The sequence below is a fragment of the Sceloporus occidentalis genome, unplaced genomic scaffold (genome assembly GCF_023333645.1).
Source record: "Sceloporus occidentalis isolate IW3139 unplaced genomic scaffold, rSceOcc1.0.p SCAF_15, whole genome shotgun sequence".
NCBI classification, from domain to species: Eukaryota; Metazoa; Chordata; class Lepidosauria; order Squamata; family Phrynosomatidae; genus Sceloporus; species Sceloporus occidentalis.
Window position 1 is genome coordinate 4,759,227 of NW_028316995.1, and position 22,304 is coordinate 4,781,530.

Consider the following 22,304-nt stretch of genomic DNA (forward strand, 5'->3'; position numbering starts at 1 on the left):
AATTATTCTGTAGTTAATGTATTCATAATTAATCCCCCTAATCATATTCTGTAGGGCTATACAATACTGGGAAGCACTTTAGACGTGTGCTCTAAACAGCAACATGTTAAAAAAAGATGGCAGGCCTAGGAGGAAGAAAGCCTTTAGGTCACAATCTGATGGTAGGACATTCACCTTGAGGATTTTCTGATACGGAGCAGAATTCAGGGTCCCATCAATTATAAAGTCACCCAGGTCCTGAAGCAGCAAGCCACAGACCATCACACTACCACCACCGTGTTTGCCTGCTAGTATGGTGTTTTTATTGTGGAATGCTATGTTAGCTTTACGGCAGATGTAACAGAAGACCTTGATCAGTTATTTTATTTTTGTTTCAATAAGAAAACATATTCTTCTGTGTAAAAATACAGTTGAAACAACAAAAATACATACAATATAATATATATAAAACAACAACCAAAAAGCAAGGATCAAGTTTACTTTATTTGTTCTATAATAAACCACCTGGGTATTCCCTTATCTAGAATTCTCCTAGAAATGTTACATCTGGCGTAAAGAAACAGCCTTAGAAATGGGTTTGTAACCCTTTCCAGAATGCCTTTGTTTCTCATCTGTGTTTCTAAATTTTATTTATTTTAATTTTGCAAGGTAGCCGACTCCTTGACTCATTTTAAAATAAAATATATTTCTACATCACTGTATTTCAGATGAAGATAATTTTCAAATACTCACTCTCTTATTCGCATGTTTGTGAAGGCACAGCAGTGACTTGGATATGTAAGACGAGCCTCCAGTAAATTAGAAAGCTTGTCAAGAGCCGGTAATTTTTTCAGGTGGTAAGATTTTTCAGCAACTAACACCTGGATAAATTCCAGTCCATGACTAGGAAGATGGTCTAGGTGTGTCGATGTTATATCTCTATAATACAATAAGAAAACATTGTATTATTCTGTGTAAAAATACAGTTAAAACAACAGAAATACATACAATATAATATATATAACATAAATGCTAATATACCAACAAGCAAGGATAAACTGATCAAGGTTACTCACTAATTATTTGTTCTATAATAAACCACCTGGGTATTCCTTCATCTAGAATTCTCCTAGAAATGCCTATAGAACTAAGGATGTAGCTACCGATAATTGTGCAGTTTAAAACCTTTATTTTTTAGGACTCTTTTAGCTAAAATCTTGTAGTGGTAGTGTTTTTGTAAAATTCTGCATATTTTTGCTTATATAATGTTTTTAATATTTGTAGCTGTGGTATGGTTATCATATAACAAATACATCTGCAATTATGGTGGATCATTGTGGTTTCCGTTTTCAATATACTCTAATCCTAGTAAAGGTTGCATGTCTCCATATTTTCTACTGTTTTGTAATCTGAAAGTCCTAAATCCTACCTGGCTGTTACATGAATTGCATTCTGTGATGACAGTCATTTAGCACTGTTTGGTAACTAAAGCTAATGCAATTTTCTTAATCAAGTTTGACTTGGCAAACAATGTATGCACAGTATGTACCATTATAAGTCTTTCCTTAAAAACATTAACATATGCAGCACTTTCTGTGATTATCAGAGTAACACATGGAGTAGAATTGTTCGTCAGTCTCTTCGACCAGAAAGGTAATCATAGCTTAGGTCCATTGTTTTGGAGATGGCATTAAACATCCTTATATGCATCCAAGAGAGGACAAAAGTGAAGTTTTATTAACAACGAAATTGGAAGGAAAGGATCAAAAGAGAAATGGTACATTAAAATAACTTGCTGACTTAAAATAACTATGAATCAATCAGTGCTGGCACCCCTGTAAGCAAAAAGCACACAAGTAAAGACCAGAAGCCCTGCTTCCTCTCCATTGAGTCTCCATCTGCAGTGGGATTTGAGAACAGAGAGATACATTGCTCTTTTTTTTTTAAATACAAATATTTTTTATAAAACAATTACAATATCAATAAAATAATAAAATCACATCATACCATGTATTTACAAGAGAGATCCACAAGTTCTATACATATCCCCAAAACAACCTCCAGTCGAAAGAGATTAAAAAAGCAAAAACAAATAACAACAATAATAAAAGTGACATATCCAAAATAAAAATATAAAAAAAAGTGTTAAATAAAACCCTTTTGCTGCCCCCAACCGAACTACTATTTAAAACAGCAAAGGAGCATTTTATCCCTCCAGACCATAGAAACCTATGTTAGAAATTACTATACTCGGGGGGTGTAGCTGAACAAAAAATGTTGCTGTTTTTTTCTGAAAATTGCATTTTTTATTTTATTATTCATACTAAATAATGGACTATACTATTAAAAATAGTATAACAAATATATAATTTGTGTGGGTATACTAAACATGTAAATGGGAAATTATGGTAAAATAAACAGAGTTGAAATAGACCCTTTTTTTATTAAGAGGTTTTGTAGCTAAACTTGAAAAGATAAAGGATGAAATACAAGGGCAACATAATTGGTGAGTATCAATGTGTCTTTGTGAATTCTAGTTTTCTCATACTCTTGAATGGATGTAATGTAGGAAGTGCTGTACAAGTTATCGACGCTCATAAACTTGTCAATAACCCTTTTCATTTACTTAATAATGCAACAATTTAAAGAAAACCACCTCAAATACTGTACTCAAAAAGGCATTAGACTAAAAATCATATCGTCAAGAAAAAGTAATATTTTATAGATGCCTCAAAGAAAAAAAACCTGTAAATTAGATTTGTACTTACAGTCGATTTGGTCCAGTAGCTCCCTTTAAGGCATCGTTATGAATATGTTGTAGATTATTATTGTCATTAAGAAACCTGCATAATAATTACATATATTTCTCAGTCAGCACTGTGCATAGGTCTGAAAAATGTATTTCAATATACAATTATTGGATTCCATTTGGAATTTTCAAAGCTCCTTAATGACACCTTGGACCTAAATGCAATGCTTAAACAAACCTGTGCACTTTTGTAAAGTATGTTACATAAATGAAATTTGGAACCTTGTTTGAGAGACACGTTTTAGGGACACTGAGGGAAGACCTCTTTCACAGGTCCTTGTGCTTCCAGCCACCACAGATTAAGACGATGGAGGTGCAAAGCTACACACATCACATCACACCACCAGAACACCTGAATAGTTAGGACCTCAGTTAGGAAAATACATTTGATACATCAAGAAGGAGGTTCTACTTCAGCTGTCTAAGGTAAAAACAAAGAAGTCGATGGGGCCTGATGCGATTAAAGTTATTAAAAGAGTTTAGTGGTGTACTAGCAAAACCGTTAACTGATTTATTTAACCAATCATTGTTAACAGGAGAATCCCAGAAGATTGGAAACTAGCAAAGTTATGCCACAAAAAAGGCAGTAGGAAGGAGACTACAAGCCTGTGAGTCTTACATCAGTAGTGGGGAAATTAATGAAAACTATGCTAAAGGATAGGATTGTTAAACATCTAAAGTCACATGGGTTTCAATATAAAAAACAACATGGATTTACTTCAGGAAGACCCATACTAATCGTATTGTTTTGTTTGATTGGATGACTAAAGTAATTGATTAAGGTGGTGCAGTAGACATTGCGTATATAGATTTCAGGCCTCTGACCCCAATTTTGTTGAATAGATTAGGCAGTGGCTGAGTGACTGAAAACAGAGGGTATAGAATGTTTGATACTGTCCTAACCTCAACGTTTGAGGAAAGGGATTTAGGGGTAATTATTTCTGAGGATTTAAAGCTAGGTAGACAATGCAGAAATACTACCACAACAAGAGGACATAATCTTAAACTGGAGGGGCAGAGTATAACATCAGGAAATAGTACTTAGTGATAGATGTTGATACAGTAAAGGTGTTTAAGCAATCTTGGAATCGGAATAAGCCTAAACTAGATATAAGATAAGACCAGGGGCTAAGAAAAGTATTCAGAGATTGGACAGACTAGATGGGGCAAATGGTTCTTATCTGCTGTCACTTTCTATGTTTCTATGTTCTAAGTAACACCCAAATGTATTATAATTATACTGAATATGTTAACAGATAACACATTGAAATTTTAGGAATCAGAATAAAAGGCAAAAAAAATCTTGTTTGTGCGTCCAGAGTTTTTAATTCAAGGAAACGATGAGAGGCCATCCTCAAATTTTTCATGATAAATGTCCCCACATATTCTTCTCATATGTCAAAGAGGAAAATGCAAGCATTGTAGAGGTATGTTGCTGCAAGAGGCACCATTACATAAGTTATGGTGGGTAAAAGGTCTACAGACACCAGACAAGCCAGAAGGCTTAATTTTCACTCAGAAATCTCATGGTTCTGCCCAACCACAAGGGATTCTGGGTAGGCACATGCAAATAAGGTTAACAATTATCACCTTTTGCCTCTATATCCATTATATACATGGATCCCTTGAAAGTAATTGCCTGCTGTACAAGACAGCCTTGTACAGACTTCAGAGGCACAGAAGCAAAGATGATAAGTGTTAACCTTACTTGCATGTGCCTACCCAGAATCCCTTGTAGGTGCAAGAGGCAAGAATACTTTTACAGCAAATGTTATCCAAAAACAAAATGGAGTCATCTTGGTTTTTTTAATCACAAAAATGAAAAAATATAAAAAATTATATATATTTTTCCTATACTGTGAACAAAGAAGTTCATGGTGAAACTAGAAGCACCATTAAGTATGTCCTAATTAAATTTATGGCCCCTCCTAGTCATGGAGAAATTTAAGGAGGATGAAGCGTTCGTGTCAGGGAAGGTCATAGAATGTGGAATGTAAATTTCAGACTTGTTATCCACTAAACATCTCTAACTAATTGACAATTAAGTAATTATTATATGTTAAAATCAAGTTATAATGCTTGTTTTTCCTGTTATATTAAGTAAGACTTATATGGCATAGTATACCTAAATATTTTATTTTATATATATTATCTACATAAGAATAATTTTATTGTATCTTATCTATCATGTATACCATTGTGCCTGCCTTACATATAATATTAAACTGCATTTATATCTTACCTATGTTTTGTCAAGTGTGTTTATACCCAAATATAAGAGTATTTTAGGAAGTTGAGAAAAGCCACAATTATTTGAAAAATATTCATAATTATATTCAAGGCTAGTGCATTTTTTTTAATGGTCAAACCTGTTAAATAAAGATTCTGATGTTCGATGGTCTGGAACAATCGCACCAAAAACATTGGATGGTTGAGAAACTATGTTTAAAATAGATAATAAAAATTTATGGCCCTTGCCAGAATTTTCCTCATGTTTTTGAGTTGCTTTTTATTATTGGTCAACCGCTAAAATTATTCCTTAGGCAAGAGCACTTCTGGGCGGTGAATAATAGAAAAATTTGTAGAAATGTCCTAAATCCCATCATTAAGTTCCTAGTTGGAGATTTTTAATAAGGTTTTGTATTTGTAATGTTAACAGTTTATGGAAAGAAGAGATGATCACCTTCCTCTGATAATTATTTTTTTTGATCCTTATGTAATAAATAGTCATTCTCTAATAATCATGATTATCAATTTGCTGAATATCAAGTTTATTATTTTCACTCAGTTCTCTTATTTTTTAGTATTCTTCATATTTACTATGGTCTCTTGGCTATCAAAATTGGATTTATAATTCCTCATCAACAGAGACCAGTTGGGCACCAGCACAGGGGATGGTACATATAATTGTATTTTTGTTTTTAAATAGAGGAGAATTTTGTCTTCAACATTTATATTCATTTTATACCTTTTTGGAAAGATGTTATTTTTTTATTACATATAACTGTTTATGAGAACCTGAAAATATGTCAATAATGCATAAGTGTTAAAACCTGTAATAGTAGGGTATCCTTGTTGCAATGAGATTACTTTTGTCTATTCAAATCTCACTAATAATCTGTAAATTGGCAAATTGCAGTTATATTTTAGTACTTGTGATCCTAAGATAATTAATAGCACCTAAGATAACTAACAATACCATAATTTTGCATATTTTTATGAAATATTGTTTTTTTGTATTTTAGATCATAGTTTTGTATTTTAGATCATAGTTATCCATAGAACCTCTACCACAGTATCTTGCCAAAGCCCCAATTTCTATTTGAAACCTTGCATTTTGTCTGTAGTTGCTAACATTATCTAATTTTCCCCAGCAGGTTTTATTTAGCTTATTCCAGGGCTAAAAATATTTACAAGATATGCATGTTTTATCCACCAGTAATTTTCAGATAAAAATTCTTTACAACGGAGTTCATGCATGGTAGAAATTTTTGTCAGCTTTGACAGGAGCTGATGACCTTCCCACGTAATAACCAGTAAACTTCTGGTGCTCTGCCCCCATCTTTTTCACACAACATACTGAACATGTATGATTTAAGTGGCTTTGACTTAATGTGATTCACAGTTTCACTGAATGCTCTAATAGGTCTTTTAATTTTGGTTGATGTCTATTTACCACAAGAGCTTCACGGTGGAGGACACAGTGGGTGATATAAATTGTAGGATTTTGCTCTATACTTGACTTACAACCCCTTTCAGGGCAAGACCATCAGAGCAAATACTATAACACATTGCCCAGATATGTTGAATTTCCAACCAAGTATCTGTTACTCAAAATTTTCCCTCACAACTATCATGACTTAGTAGCTCTTTTGCAAAGGCCAGGAGCTGACAGTGACCACTTATATCAGTGGAGAAATCAATCCGCAATGCAAACATCCCACTGGCTACTAATTATTCTTGTAGGACTTTTTCAATATTTGCAGACATATCATCAATATGCCGTTTAACAATGTTACTAGAAACTAGATTTTTTTCCATTTTAGCAGCACATCATGACTTTTTCTTGCAATTTCTTGCATGCTGGTTTCAGTTGTAATATGAGGCATTCTTGCTTGACTATTATTTTAACCAACAGGTAGCTAGCTTGTTGGGATTTATCAAACACACGTTGCATCATCATTACATTTTCTATATGGAAGTACTTGAAATGTTGAAATGTCCTTTGTAGCCAAGTGTCATCTTCTGACCTAAGCCTCGCTGGCTTAGGCCTAAAGTGGCATATATGTGGGCCCTATAGGGGAATATGCCTCACTAATATACCACAGCTCTCAATTGTTGGCGAAGAAGATCAACAATTAAACTTAAAATTGACCCAGTTATACTGCACAGATCTGTGGAGTGCCAGGATATTACACCATAAGAAGACAGGAAGTGTTCCTCTGCTTGGTAGATTTTGGTAGTCGCTAAGGATATTGATCTTAGTCAGTGACCTCCTACCAATACAGCAATGCTAAGTAGATGGATGATTTGTTGTTAAATAATATTTATAGATATGTTAGTGTGAGTGTGTCTAATTATGTTAGTGTGTACCTGGGTATATTAGTTTATGCGTTTATTAGTGTGTGATGTTTAAATATGTTTCGGCTTTGTGTGTGTGTATGTGTGACTGAGTATGCTAGTGTGTGTGCCAGGGTATATTAGTGTGGGTGTCTGTGACTGATTGTGTGGGTATGTTAGCATGTGTGTTTGTTAATGCATGTGTCTGTGTCTGAGTGTATGTGTTAGTGTATGTGTCCAGTTGTCTCAGTGTCAGTGTGTGTTAATGTGTCTGGTTGTGGTTGTGTGGATGTCTGGTTGGGTATGTGTTAGCATGTGAGTGTGTGTGCTATTGTGTCTGGGTATGTTAGTGTGTGTTTGCTTATGTGTGTGTGTGAGTTATTGTGAGTATCTGCCTGTGTGTGTTAGTGTGCGTGTGTTAGTGTTAAGTGTCTGGTTGTGTTGGTCTGAGTGTCTGAATGGGTATGTTAGTGTGAGTCTCTAGAAAAGTATAAATGTGCTAGTATGAGTTTCTGTGTGTTAGTGTAAGTGTCACATAATGGATGTGGGCGTGCTTTTGGTGGTGGGGGACAGCATTTCATTCATGAACCCAGGCACCACGGTGTCTTGGGCCAGCCCTGCTTCTATAGAAAAGGTAAATAAAATAGAAGGGGCACATAACTCCATACAACTTTCACTTGTAAATCGTAACATAACAGTTCAAAACAATTTACTTGCTAGTCTAAGTAAACGTATTTGGATAATCAGGGCATATCATTATACAATGATATTTGTGGGTGGGCATAATTTTAATACTTTAGTGGTTCCCTTGACTAATCTAAATATTTTGGGGGGCACCAACTGCAAAGTTGAGTCAATTAGAAGAAAAATAAACAGCTTGTATATAAAGTCCTCAGCAAGGAATGAGTCAATAAACATTTATACCTACAGCTGATCCAGCTTTGTGCCATTGAATGCGTAGCCTTGTATGTCTTCAAATCCATTCCTAAAAAGTTTCCTACAATACAAATTGTGTGCCATGTTACCATTCCACTGCCAAGATAATGACGAACTCAAATATTTTCCAATTTTATTACATATACTTAAATTAGAAATCACTGGGCATTATTGTATGTAATATGTATGATCAGATTGCTACTCAAAAAAACCAAAACCATATACATAGGTGGCTCTTATTCAGAAGAACGTACTCTCGCACGAACAGGATTTATGAAGAGGATGTCATTCTAGAAAAGCAGAAAATGGTTCTTTTGAGAATAAAGTGAAAACTAAAACTTCTACATAGGAAAAAGGATGTTAGAATGTGTTCTCAGGATGAATAAGCAAGCCTGAAATGGCCCATAATGAACATTTACCTTTATAAACAGAAGTAGTGACCTAACTTCATGGGAAATACAAAAGTAAGACGTAATGTAAACCTTATGTAGTTCTTGATCTTGCCGTATTTTCAAAATAACCTTATGCCTAACTCATGCATGCTTAAAGTTCATCAATGTGCTAACATCCACCACTTCTGCATCAACGCTATTTCATATCAACCACATTTTCAGTAAAATAAAACTTCCTAACATCACATCAAGTATGACCTCCTGTTCCAACACTTTGCCTTTGTGTGTAGAGTGTGTAGATATATCTATGTATATTATGACAACTCAAAATAATTACTGTAAAGCAATTTAAACATGCACCGGATATTTATATGGGTATCCCGAATCTAAGACAAGGCACAGGACTGATTAAGAGTTGTTACATCAGGAAAAATGGGCAGATTAGAGGGGCCGAATTGTTCTGCTGTCAAATTTTATGATTTTGTTAATTAAAGGATTTCACATTGACAGCCCTGCCCCTGCAGTTTAATAAAAAATAATTCTGTTTCTAAATCAGTACATTACTTAATATAATGTCTTATATAGCTATTTGCATTTGTTATACTCTACAGAACTTGCTAAAAGAATGTTTGGGTGAGTGCTTTACTTTATCTTGATGGTTCCTGTTGCCAAACTGTATACAAAGGTCATTTTTTACTTACAATGTCAAAGGTTCATTGTTCATTTCTTGAAAGGCATTTGCCGGTATTGTGGTTATATGTAAGTTATCATAAATCTCCCTGGGAAAAGAAAAACACTTTAATTTTCAGATGAAAGCGACTAAGAACCTCAAGGACTTGAGAAACTATGAAATACTTCAACACAGCAGAGAAGAAAATTAAAATAAGAGCATATCTGAAAAATTGTAATCAGGTACATAACATTTTTAAAATAGAGCAAGCAAAGAAATATAGAGATTGATTTTACAGAAGAAATATTGCTTTATGCCCAATCTTAATAAATGCAGTATATATATATATGAGCCATCCCTTTGAATAAGATAAATGTGGATAATAATTCAAAATGAAACATTAAAATAATAATAATGTCGATCTCTTCAAATCCTGGTTTCAGCTATGTATTTATTTTGTATTTGACAGGTCACTTTTAAGGTTAATATTGTGTAATGTACCTTACTTACAGAATGAAATTCAGTTCGAAGGAGATGATTTTGGTGACATCTGGAAATTTTCTGATTCCTGTGTTACAAATGCTCCTACGGAGATAAAATAAAATTGTTGCTCATAAGAAAGACTTAATTGAGTTTTAGTTTTAATTGTTGTTTTACTGTATGGTGTTAGCTAGAGTGTGTACATCAGCATATGATCTTATAGTGCGTGTGCATTAGTGTATGGTGGTAGCATGTATGTGAATGAACGTATGGTGTCAGTGTTTTTGTGTTACTGTAAGGTGTTTTTGAGCATATGGGGTTAGCATGTGTGTGTGTGTGTAGGTGTCAGCGTATGATTTTACTATGAGTGTGTGTGTCAGATTAAAGCATTGGAGAGCCTAGGGTTAGTGGCACCTGGGAGATAGAGAGCAGGAACAAGAGAGAGTATGTGTGTATGTATATAAGTGTATGTTAGAATAAGTGGGTATTAGACTGAGTTTGCGTGTTATTGGGGTAGCAAAGCAATATTGCAAGCAGGCACCACTAACCCTAGGCTTTCCCTTGCTTTTACATGCCCCAAATTGGCTGAAAACACCCTGTAAGGCAGAATAATTGGAGGAGCATGTGCAACAGAAGCATAAAGTAAGTATGGGAGGATCATAAGATGAGATCATGGGTGGGGTGATGGGTTGGGCTGATGGGACGTGCATTGGGGCCCAAGCTTAAAGACTGTACTGGGCCCCATGATTTCTAATGGTGGCCCTGTCAATGTGTATAGCTTGGAGGAGAGAAGAGCGAGAGGAAGTGTGAAAGAAACATTTAAATATATATAAAAGGGTTTTACATGGTACAGAAAAGATGTTTATTACCAAGGGAAATATTAGTTAAATATTATTAATATTATGACAAGGGGTCATGCACTAAAACAGTGAGGAAATTTAAACATGCATGGGATAGGCATATGGCTTTACTGAAAAGGCAAAAGATAAGACCAAGGACTGATTATGGTTTGAGTCAGTCTTTACAGCTGGAAAAAAAATAATTGCGGAATGGTTCTTATCTGTCCTCACATTTTTTTTTTTCTGTATTACAGTTGGAATGGGTGGGAATCATAGTATTCATTATTATATATATTGATTATTATATATATATATAACAAAAGTTATGGTGGGTAAAGGTGATGGAAAGCATTATTAAACACTCATCTACAGACACCAGACAAGCCAGAAGGCTTGTTGTTCCCTTAGAAATCTCATGGTGCTGCCACAACCACAAGGGATTCTGGGTAGGCGCATGCAAATAAGGTCAACAATAATCACCTTTTGCCACGAGAAATCCCAATAACAAAAGTTATGGTGGATAAAGGTGATGAGTGTTTAATAATGCTTCTACTACACATTTATATATATATATATATATATATATATATATATATATATATATATATATATATATATATATAAAAAGGGTTGCAAAAAGTATAAACATATTAACTCAAATTAAAAGAGAGGTAGAACAAAAAAAAACCCTGCTGTTTTTAAACATGGATATGTTTTCACAAGCTGCTGATCAGTTTTTATATATAAAATGGTGCAGCTTATTATATTATAGCCTTGTTTACTATTCTCAAAGGATACGTAGAATAATTGGATATAATGAACAATAAGGCAAACCTCAAGGCTACAAATCTGTAGGGATAATTGTTATGAATAAATATATCATAATTGGGATGATTAATGTATGGGCTGATATAATTCAGCAGTACTAGTTTACAGATGTCAAGTGGTGTATGAATATGTGCCATGTGATTAAGCTAACCTTCCACCCCCAGCACATTATCTCACAATCTGGCAATAAGCAACAGTTGAAGTGAATACACTAATTAAACAAGATAATGTCTTCAATTGCCTTCCTATATCGGACGTCTTAGTGGGGTTTCTATTATCCTAATAAAACGGGAAAGGTCCTCTGAGGCTCTATGATCCTGTTACATTGTTAAAAACAAATGGACCTGCTGGAAATGGTTTTTTTCCTTGGTACAATAATAGAAACATCTGGTAAAAGTCTTGTTTCCATTGCAAAGAGCCGGGGCATCTGTTTTTTTTTAGTTTTTTTTTACAAAGAATAGAAAGTATATGAAAATTAGTGATATCTTTACCATCAGTATCAAATACTGCTTTATTGTTTGTATGAGTTTTAATTATATAAACTAATCTCCAAGGATAGCAAATTAATCGGATCTGCTCTTTCCGTGATACATGCTGCTTTATTAGAAGGTAGAAATGAAATGAATTTGTTTTCCACATTGTTGGAGGGGAAGAAAGTTCTTCCATAACATCATTTAAATTGCAAGCAAGATATAATTGTGAACCTTTTTTTCTCTATCAAGCAACAAATAGCACAGGTTTCATTATTTGGAAAATAATATCATCTAAGTTTTTTTTTTCTTTTCATAAATCAATGATGCATTGAGTCATCTATCAAACCAAACAATACATAGGCATCGCCGGTAATATAAATCAATTTCAGAGCCCTGTTAATTACGTTTCAAACCACTGATGCTTGCTACCTTTTGATAGATTTAGCTTTCAACAATAACCACAATAGTCACATATACACATTTCTTTGTGCAAACTGTTCGAGAATAAATTTGTGATTTTTTTTTTTTATTGTATTTTTTTTTAATTGGCAATAACTTTTAGCTTATTTTTATATCAAATTCACAAGTTGTTATCGCTGACAGGTGGTTTTTTTGTTGCCATTAGATTCTGTTGTCCTTAGCAACCCTTTGAACACATTCACTTACGCTCGTGATTAAATGACAGTTTCCAGTGACAAGGGCTAATCAAAGACTCGCCAGCGGATTTTGTGTTTTGATCCACCCGAGAAGCCAAAAAAAAAATTAAAAAAATCAAAGGACCTTATGAGATAATGTAGCCAACGTCAGAGCATGTCACGTCCCTGCAAGATAAATTATATGGTGTACATGCCTAAAATGTACCCTGTGCACTCTGTGGAGAAAACAAATCCGGCAAATGGTGTAATCCATTTTATTTCTCCCGGGATACATGATTAAAGGCAAATAAAGAATGTTGTTAAATGTTAACCACCATTTCTAATGGGAATATATTGAACATCACAAAAAAGGCCACAATGTGCACTGCCTGTACAAAGCTTTGTTTCCTTTGTATTTGTTTCTTGCAAACATCGTTACTCTTTTTTTTTTAATTAGAAAAATTAATTTACAGATATATTTTGTGCAGATGTACAGTTAACATAAAGTAAAGGTGTATTTTTATTTTCAAATTCAAAATCATTCCTGTGTTGTTTAAGGCTAGAATAATTTATGTAGTTGAAGCCAAAAATATCATTTCGATTTTGTAAGGTCCAGGATGCATCCATAAATAAATCACAGCCAAAGTTAGACCACAGCAGGTAACATTAAGGAGATTTCCTAAAACGTAAAAAATGAAAAGTAAGATTTGCACAATCATTATCGTAAGCTGTCAGGATCCATCCGTTTATTATGGATAGTGCTGGCACCCACATAGTTGGAGACAAAAAGAAGGAAGCAGAATGTGATCAACAAAATGGTAAGTAATACTGTTTTTTTTTTACCGTTAAGGATAATGTTAATGCTTAGTTATTTAATTAGGGGTGAAAAATAAAGTTTTATGTCACTTTAAGAGAGCTTTATGGGAAACTAGGTGCAAAAAGTCACAAGAACTTGAAGTATTAAGTAAGGGGCACTCCTCTAAAAAAAAGAAGTGGTTGCCCTCATACTTCCTTAGCGCACCAAAGCATTGTATTGTTCATATCAGGGCCACCTAAACCTACCACGATGGATAGTGGCCATCTTGCATTTGTAGCAAGTGTAAGGTGGTACCTGTGCATACACAAACTGTAATGTGGTATATACGTTGTGAGACCACCTACAGCAAACTTGACATGAAGTTTAAAAATAATAACCGGCTAAAGATCTTCTGTCACCTATGAACGTGTTACAATGCAACACAGCATCAAAATTAGGGTTGCCTTTTTTTTCCAGGACACATGCATTTTATATGTTGTCGATTAGCGCATGCAGATTGCTACCTTACAGTATGTGGCATGTATAAAGCAACAGTAATACATCAGTTATACCTCCCACAAACTACAGGGCAGTACGTATACAGTATGTGGCAGTCAGCAATACATGGATTGTATGTTTTTCCTGATAAAAAAATGGCTGGTATAGTAAGCCTCATCACAATGGCATGTATGCTGTTCTGGTAATGGTTCCACAGCTTGTTGTCTTCAAGGAAGCAAACAGGACGTTGTGTTCAGTTTGCCTTCTCAAAGTAGAAGATATCACTTTCTGTGAATACTCCTATGTATATTTACAGGAATTCATTTTCTTATAAGCTCTAGCACATAATGCCACACCATTAATGCTAGGGGTTTATTCACTTATTGCAGATTTGGGCTTGAGTTTGTAATTGTCCAAAATTATCATTTTGAGACATTTATAAATCTTTACTTTGGAAAGCCTTCTTTAAAAAAAACACCCTGTTTACTCATTGTACAATGCTGTTGAATACAATGCTGCTATAAAATCAATGAATATTAATTATAGCATTGAACTGCTACCCAATATGATAACCTGGAACAAAGTAACCAAGTTTGATGGCCACATCATGACATAGTTACAGTTTCAATTCAGTATTCTAGGTTTACCAAACCCCATATGGTAACAATCTATGGAGCCATTTTGTTTGGAATTTGATATGTTTTTTGTTCTGTTTATTAAAAGTTTTGCCATGATTAACGTTATGCCAACCATATCCTACTAATACCATACCCACAATGTCCTTAAATATATTTTTAAGTGGTTACAGTGTACCGTTGGACCTTATACCCAGAATGACCATGTACAAAAAAATCACATTCAAAATTACTGTTTTCTATCAGGCAAATTCAATAGAAAAGTTGTATAAATTGGCAATGTTCATCAGGAATATGAACAAATTATCACTTACAAGTATTTTAGTTTTGGTAGATTTGCGAAAGCTCCACGGCCAATATGAACTAGATGTTTTGTATTTCTGATGGTTCTGAAATGAGAAAAAAGGACATTTATTCAAAATTTTATAACATTTTATAAAATGTATATGTTTGTGAACTGATGGAAGTACATTATTAGAAAAAGTAACTTTGGCACTTTAGCGTGTATGGCGCCATGCTGTTTTCATAGTGACGAGTGATGGTGAAATGCTTCAAAATACTTTTTCGCATGTGGAAATATGACAGTAATAACTTCTCTTTAAAACCAACGGAAAGAAATAAGAAAGTATGGCATTAGTTATGGAGATTAAATTCCTTTCTTTTTTCTGGAACATATTGTCTTGTATAAAACAGATTAAAATGTCTGATTGTAATCTTTAACTTTTTCTTTGTAGATATGTGTTTACGCTCTCTATTTAAATTTAGTTCTGGTTCCTTTGTTCTTTTCATATTCATTTTAGATTTAGTTATTTGTTTCAGAACATTATCGACTGCAGCTTTGGAACACATGGACATTTTGCGTTTGCTACAGTTTATTGGGTTTTCTAGAAACACACCGGGGGTGATTTAGTATGGAGTCGGAAACACAAATTCCTGTCAAAGACAAAAATTTGCACTTGCGACGAGCTATAACAATAAAATCCAACACAGCAGGTTAGTGACAAGAATGGCAACTTTCTAAACCTGTCTGATTTTTATGCTGGTAACTGCGGCACACTTTAATTACAAGAGATGTAGCACAACTGCAACTTATACAGAAGTGTATACCGTATTTGCTCGATTATAATCGAGGTTGTCTTCTAATCAGACCTCAAATAGCTGAAAAAAAGGGTATAAGACATTTTTGGAGGCAGAGTGGCATATAGAGGGTTAAAAGGCCCATCATGGGGCAGAGTGGCAAATAGGGGGGTATAAGGCATTTCTTGGGGCAGAAAGAAATATTTTTCTCATTTATAGCTTTTATTAAATATGAAAAAATAGTTTACATGAATTAATATTTACTAGTAAAACTTTTTTCCTATGGGGTCGTCTTATAATCAGGCTTTTTCTTTTTTTTCTAAATTAATATTTAGATTTTGGGGGGTCGTCTTATAATCAAGCAAATACGCTAATTACAGTAACTGGTGGTTGTGCTAAAGGGTGGAATCGTAGTTTACTGGCTGTGTTTTATGCATCCCTCAACATATCGCAAGTTCAAGTCTAAATGCATGTAGATACCTAGGGATCTTTACCTGGAATGCACCAAAGATAAAAAAAATGCCTTTAAGACCAGCAGATAATACATGAATGAGATGCATGTGGCCACCAGCTGGATACACGAGAACACATGGTACACGTTTACACTTTCTAGCATGTAGCCATGTGTGCCCAACAGGCAGCCGCACAGTAAAGCATGAGATCACCCAAAGCGATGGTTTTTAAGGTACATGGGAGATGCTATCAGCCTAGCTTACTCTAAAACAGATGCCCTAAGGTCAGTCCAAGGCATTTATCAAATGTACTGACTCCCAATAAAAGCAACATTCAGAAAGGTGCACACTCCTGCAATGCTCCTCTGTAAGTTTGTTACTATTACCTCCAACTATTTAAATTGTACAGACAACCATTTTATCGGGTACTTTACTGACACTTCAAATCTTCTAGACCGCATGGGAACAAAACACATTATTATCATAAAAAAAGGTTAAATAACAATAACTTACAGTTCAGTGAGGTTAGGAAGATTGAAAAATGCATAATTGTGTATTCTTTCAAGAGAGTCACTTTGAGAGATGGCTCTGAAAAATTAGAAAAGAAAAATGTTTTATGGTTAAAAGATGATTACACTAACATAGCAAAACATCTATCCTACCACAAAATGACAAGTCGCAATGATTTATATCTCATCACTGATGCTAACAGCTAAATGTTATAATTTAGCTTATCAGTAACTGGAGAGAACTATTAAAGGTGAACTATCACTCCTTTTAGAATAATTACAATTATATAGCTTATGAATTTAGTTTGTCAATCAGTGTAACTGCTTTGGATACATTTAGTTCAAAAATACTCTGATGGAAAGTGAGACTTGTGTCAGGGTAGCATTATTTAATGATGCGGATCTCGATAACAGGAAGTATTGTATACACATTTTAAGATGCATGCATATTACTTATCCTAATATTATACCTCCTTATAGTCCCAGTTTTCCATGCACCCTTCTGCTGTCCCAGTTTGCTATCACACTTTCGCAGCACCTCTGATCCCCCCCTACTCTGCTCTCATAGATATCAAACAATTGCAAACACAACACAGGTTTAACCCACAAAAAGAAAAACATGTTAGAAATAGATGTGCCACAATTAGTGTTACCCCTATGAATTCATATGAGAAAAATATAAGTATATTCCCAGTGATATTTTACATTTCTTAGTACACCTTGGTGACTAGGAACAGGAAATGGTTCAACCATGCCTTCCTGTTTCATAGGGGTATAAATATTAGATAACACATAGGCCAAAACCCCCTTAGTCATTCATCAGAATGGGTAAGACCAAGGAATATAGCTGTGATGTGCGGCAAAAGGTTGTTAAGCTTTACAAAATGGGAAGGGGCTATAAGAAAATGGAAAAAGCATTGAAAATGCCCGTTTCCACCATCAGGGCAATAACTAAGAAGTTCCAGTCAATGTTATGCATCAAACTGGAAGAGGACATGGGTCCATATTGTCTCAACGCAGTGTGAAGAGGATGGTTCGGGCAGCTAAATAATGTGGGGTGAACTGAAGAGAGTCCACCACCATTGACCTTGAAATTTGAAGGGCCATGAATTCTCAAATCTCATCAGCCATTATAGGAGAAGACTCAGAGCTATTATCTTGTGCGAAGTAGCACAAAGTATAGACTAAAAGGGTACCATTAACTGTGTCAGACATATATTTAACCTTTTTTTTTTATAAGCCTTGTGTTTATAATTGTGTTTGCAATTATTTGATATCCACGGGACCAGAATATCTTTGTGTATTTTTTGAAGAAAATATCAAGAGGTTAAGCAATAAATAAACAATGTTTTACTGCCTTCTTTGCTCATATTTACCAAGGGTGCCAATATTAGTGGGCACTATATGTCTATATATATATATATATATATATATAATATGTAAAGACCATTGCAAAGAACTGTAAATATAAGATTTCGAAAACGTGGTAAATCTGTTTTAAAATAAACCCCGAAACACTTGTAATTTATCTCAATATGGTAAAATTTATATATCATTTAACAGTTATATTTGTGTTTTATGTTACACGCTTCTGATGTATCCCTGTTTAGGAAGAATGGTCATTCTTTGAAGTCTATTCAATAAAGGGATAGTTGTGGTTTCAACTCCTGGACTTCACAGTACATTTTGAAGGCTATCTCCAGTGTGTGTCTCCTGCAGGGAAAAGCTTGTCTGGGGTTAGGCACTGATTTTTTTCGCAAGGGTTTCAATTCATACCAAATGTTTTTAATTGGATTAAGGCAAGGGCTGTGTGCAGGCCACTAGAGTTCCTTCACACCAAAATCACCAAACAACGTCTTTATCATTAAAGACATAGCATTATCATTATCCTTTACGGGAACTAAGGTGCCCAGCCCCAACCATGAAAAACAGCCCCAGACCATTATCCCTCCTCCACCAAACTTTACAGAAGGAACTATGCATTCTGGTAGGTTGTGTTCTCTTGGTATCCCCAACCTAGATTACTTTGACTTTGAGATAGTGAACCATGATTCATCACTCCAGAGAAAATGGATCCACTCCTCCAGAGTCCCGTGGCGATGTTTTACACCACTCTAGCCATCACTTGGCATTCCACATAATGATCTCCTGTCACACAGTGCATGTACTAATGTTTCTTCTAGAGGCAGTTCAGAGCTTCCTACTGAGTGATACACACTACGCACTTCAGCATTCAGCAGCCCTGCTAAAACAGGTTTAAAGACACTGAGCTCTTTCGTACAACCTATTCATGAACTGGCTTGTAACAAGAGTGGCATTCTGCTAAGACAGGTTTAAAGACACTGAGCTCTTTAGTACAACCTATTCTGCTGTCAATGTCTGTCCAAGGTGATGTTCACGAAGACCCGTCCAAGGTCTATGTGATGCACCACTTGTTATGTCCCATTCACCCATTGTACAGCACTGCATAATTTGATGGTGCAATATATATAAAATAATAAGGGGACTGATTTTCACCTGATAGCATTGGATGTGGCTAAAACACCTTAGCTCAATAATTAAAAGGGGTGGACTTTCTAACTGATCACATTGCTATAGAGCCCTGCTTGCTGATCACTGTGTAATGAGTAACAGCAGTGAAGTTACAGGTGATATGCTGCTTTTCACTTTTTAGATTTATTAAGAGGTAGAAGTATTGTTTGTTGCAACCCAATCACCAGTAAATGGGGCTATGCATAATAAGATTTTAACTTGAACACTTGTATACACAATGCAGTCCACACATGTCAACAAATAAAATCTAAAAAAACCCAAACAAATATATTACGCTAGGATTATATTTTTTGTTATACATAGTTAATCCTAAAGATATATTGAAAGCACAAGCACATTTTGCGATTGTAATGTACCAATCAAACAAGTTTTACTTATGACTCATGATAAATGTTGTCGTTATGCCCCAGAAGCTTTGCATTGTTGGTGACTGCCTTGGTTGACTCACATATAAGATATTGGCTGTTGAAAAATCTTATTCAGACGCATTATTTAAGCCAATGAACTAGGTACCAAGAAGCATTGAACTGTGCGTTGGCAAAACTTCAAACGAAACTTTATGAGGAAGTGACATACAATTGTTGGCCTTAATGACGGAGAAGGTCACTTCGATGGAACATGGCTAAACAACAAGTTTATTGTTCAATTCTCTCACCATAAAACCAGTTGTCTACAAACTTTGCAGTTCTTTTATTATATCTAATTTAGTAAATGTGCTTCCTTGTTAAAATTAATTCTTAATGATTTTCCTGTACTTTAAGATTTTTTTGGGCAATGTATTTTAAATTACTATTTTAAATAATTTTTATGAATTAAAAAAAATGTAACGTATTGCTATATTTAATTGTATACTTAACATTATATTTTATTATATAGTCAGTATGAAACCAATGCATTGAGCTGAAACTGCAACTCTTCACCTAAAAAAAAAAAAGTGGGTATACCCATAAAAATTATGGATCCTTGAAGATGATACCTTTTATTGGACCAGTATAGAAAAAGATGTAAAATGACAGTCTTTTGGGGCCGCAGATGTCTCTTCTTCCGAGAACTTGCAAACTGCCAATTATGCATTCTTCAGTTCTATACACTAAATTAATTTATGGAACTGTGTTAGGTACACGGCTTTCCTTTTTCAATGTGCAAATAATATATAATAATAATAATATATAAGAATTTTCACTAAATAATTACAGTCATTTTAATAATCACTCCCTTCCAAAGTCAGCGAAAGTTGAAGGTTCCAAGGGCATTATCTTCAAAATACATCATTGTGATGTTACATGTTAGTAAGGGCTTGGGTGGATGCCATTGTTTGAAACCAAGCTGCTTTCATCACTCTGTGTGAACTGGGTTAAAAAGCTTCATATTAAAACATTAACTTGGCAGACAAGTAGCACAACCTTGGGAGATGTTTATTCTATAACCTGCAGTTGGTGTAAATATTTTTGTCTGGGAACAATTTTACTGATCACTGCAATAATGGTCTGTCTCCAAAAATGCTCGTCAGTAAATAGGTTCACATTACCAACAATAATTTGTAACAAAATAGTAAATTATTTAATGTTCACAATGATTCGTCTTGCTACATCACAATATTTTACTTGTAGTGTACACTAACATTTTGGATGCAAAACGACACAGGCATATGGGTGGCTGGTCTGTTTTTGTGAAGGCAAAATATTTTGGTCTAAAGCATATTTTTAATACTTCATACTTCTTTCTAAAATGTATTTTCTAAAATGTGATTTATGTGCATTCAGAGCATTTACTTGCCTAGAAACATCCCCGGAATGCTCCCCCTTTAGCTCTCCTCCCTGTCCATGGGAAGGGGGAAGCAAGGTTATGGCAGGTGGAACTAGCATGGTGGGGTGTTTCATAATGATGTTGAGCCATTATAATGTATAGCGATGTAGTTGAAACGTCAACTCTGCAGTCAACTCTCCATTTGGTCAGTTATGTTTCTAACTTTGAGGTCGTCTTCCCCTCCATGGTCAGCATCCCTTGTACAATAAAAAAAAAAGGCTGCGTGCCTTTAAGAAACGGAGTGTCAGAATATGTCTCTTTGTGCAGTGGGACATCGTGTAGCTTTATCACCCAAGAGATCATCAAGAGATCACCCTGGACGTGCTGCCTTAGGCTCCCATGGCATTACATGTAACAAACATATATATATATATTTTGTCTAATTCCAAATTATTCTGTTATATTTGAGATTTTAAATTTTATGCTGAGAACAATGATGTCAAAAATACTGATGCAGAATACTGATATAACTATGGAAAGCTTTTTGTTGGAAGAGACACCCGTTTTCAGATGTTTGGGGTTTTTTTTAGACTAAACCAAAACCAGAAATTCCCACAGCATAAGATTTCTCTAAAATGCTTATATCAAAGGAGAAATTCTGAGATAATCTGGGTTATAAAATTAAATTGGAATTTTGAGATATGTAGGGAACAGTTTTATTTTACTTTCCCTTTGGGGTTTTATAAATATCAAAATATTTCTCATTGATAATAGTTTTATATTCCTTTGGTCTGCGTGTTGCATCTAAATTTTACTCATCTTGCTACAAAAATTAGACTATTGCTGTCTCTTTTCAAGAGCAGTGCAAAAGAATTAAAGAAAAATGTTAAAATACTAAAACATATTTTATTATATTTATTATATAATAAACAAATATGGGTATCTATTTCTATAATATGGTATCTATAATTCTATAATATGGTATCTAAATATTGGTATGAAATCCAAAGCAGCATTTGAAAGCAAGTTTTAAAATAGATCCACACAATATGTCAACATGACTATAGTGAAATATCCTGGGTTGTCTACTTTTCAGAAACATTTATTTTCATGTAGCAGTTTTGAGATCTGTGAGCAGTATTGAAGGTAGAAAAAATATATGCACCTTTTAATATTTGTCCTATAACTGCCAAAGTATAACATATGAGGTGTATCCAAATTAGGGAGGGTAGCATTGTTATATACGACAACTTCAAGTGCGGATTTCAAATTACCGTTGAAATCAATGGAACATGTCAACAGTATAAAACAATGTGAGATTAATTACTTGGAGACCTTGAAGCATTCCTAGAAAATGGCATCATTTCTACCTCTCATGTATATACATAGAAAAAGATAGATACATAGCACAGAGAAAGATGAGTTAAATTGTTCAGA

At 34.5% G+C, this 22,304-nt stretch overlaps 1 protein-coding gene across 1 annotated transcript in view; it reads right to left on the reverse strand.

Annotated features, from left to right (window-relative positions):
- LHCGR (luteinizing hormone/choriogonadotropin receptor) overlaps nucleotides 1-22,304 on the reverse strand; it is a 66,310-nt gene that overhangs the window by 20,800 nt on the left and 23,206 nt on the right. Inside the window, exons 3-9 of the mRNA XM_089481359.1 lie at nucleotides 16,573-16,647; nucleotides 14,845-14,919; nucleotides 9,857-9,931; nucleotides 9,378-9,455; nucleotides 8,277-8,345; nucleotides 2,748-2,822; nucleotides 733-918 (exon numbers count right to left, since the gene is read on the reverse strand). Of these exons, the coding sequence (XP_089337485.1) occupies nucleotides 733-918; nucleotides 2,748-2,822; nucleotides 8,277-8,345; nucleotides 9,378-9,455; nucleotides 9,857-9,931; nucleotides 14,845-14,919; nucleotides 16,573-16,647 (633 nt within the window). The remainder of the gene's footprint in view (nucleotides 1-732; nucleotides 919-2,747; nucleotides 2,823-8,276; nucleotides 8,346-9,377; nucleotides 9,456-9,856; nucleotides 9,932-14,844; nucleotides 14,920-16,572; nucleotides 16,648-22,304) is intronic.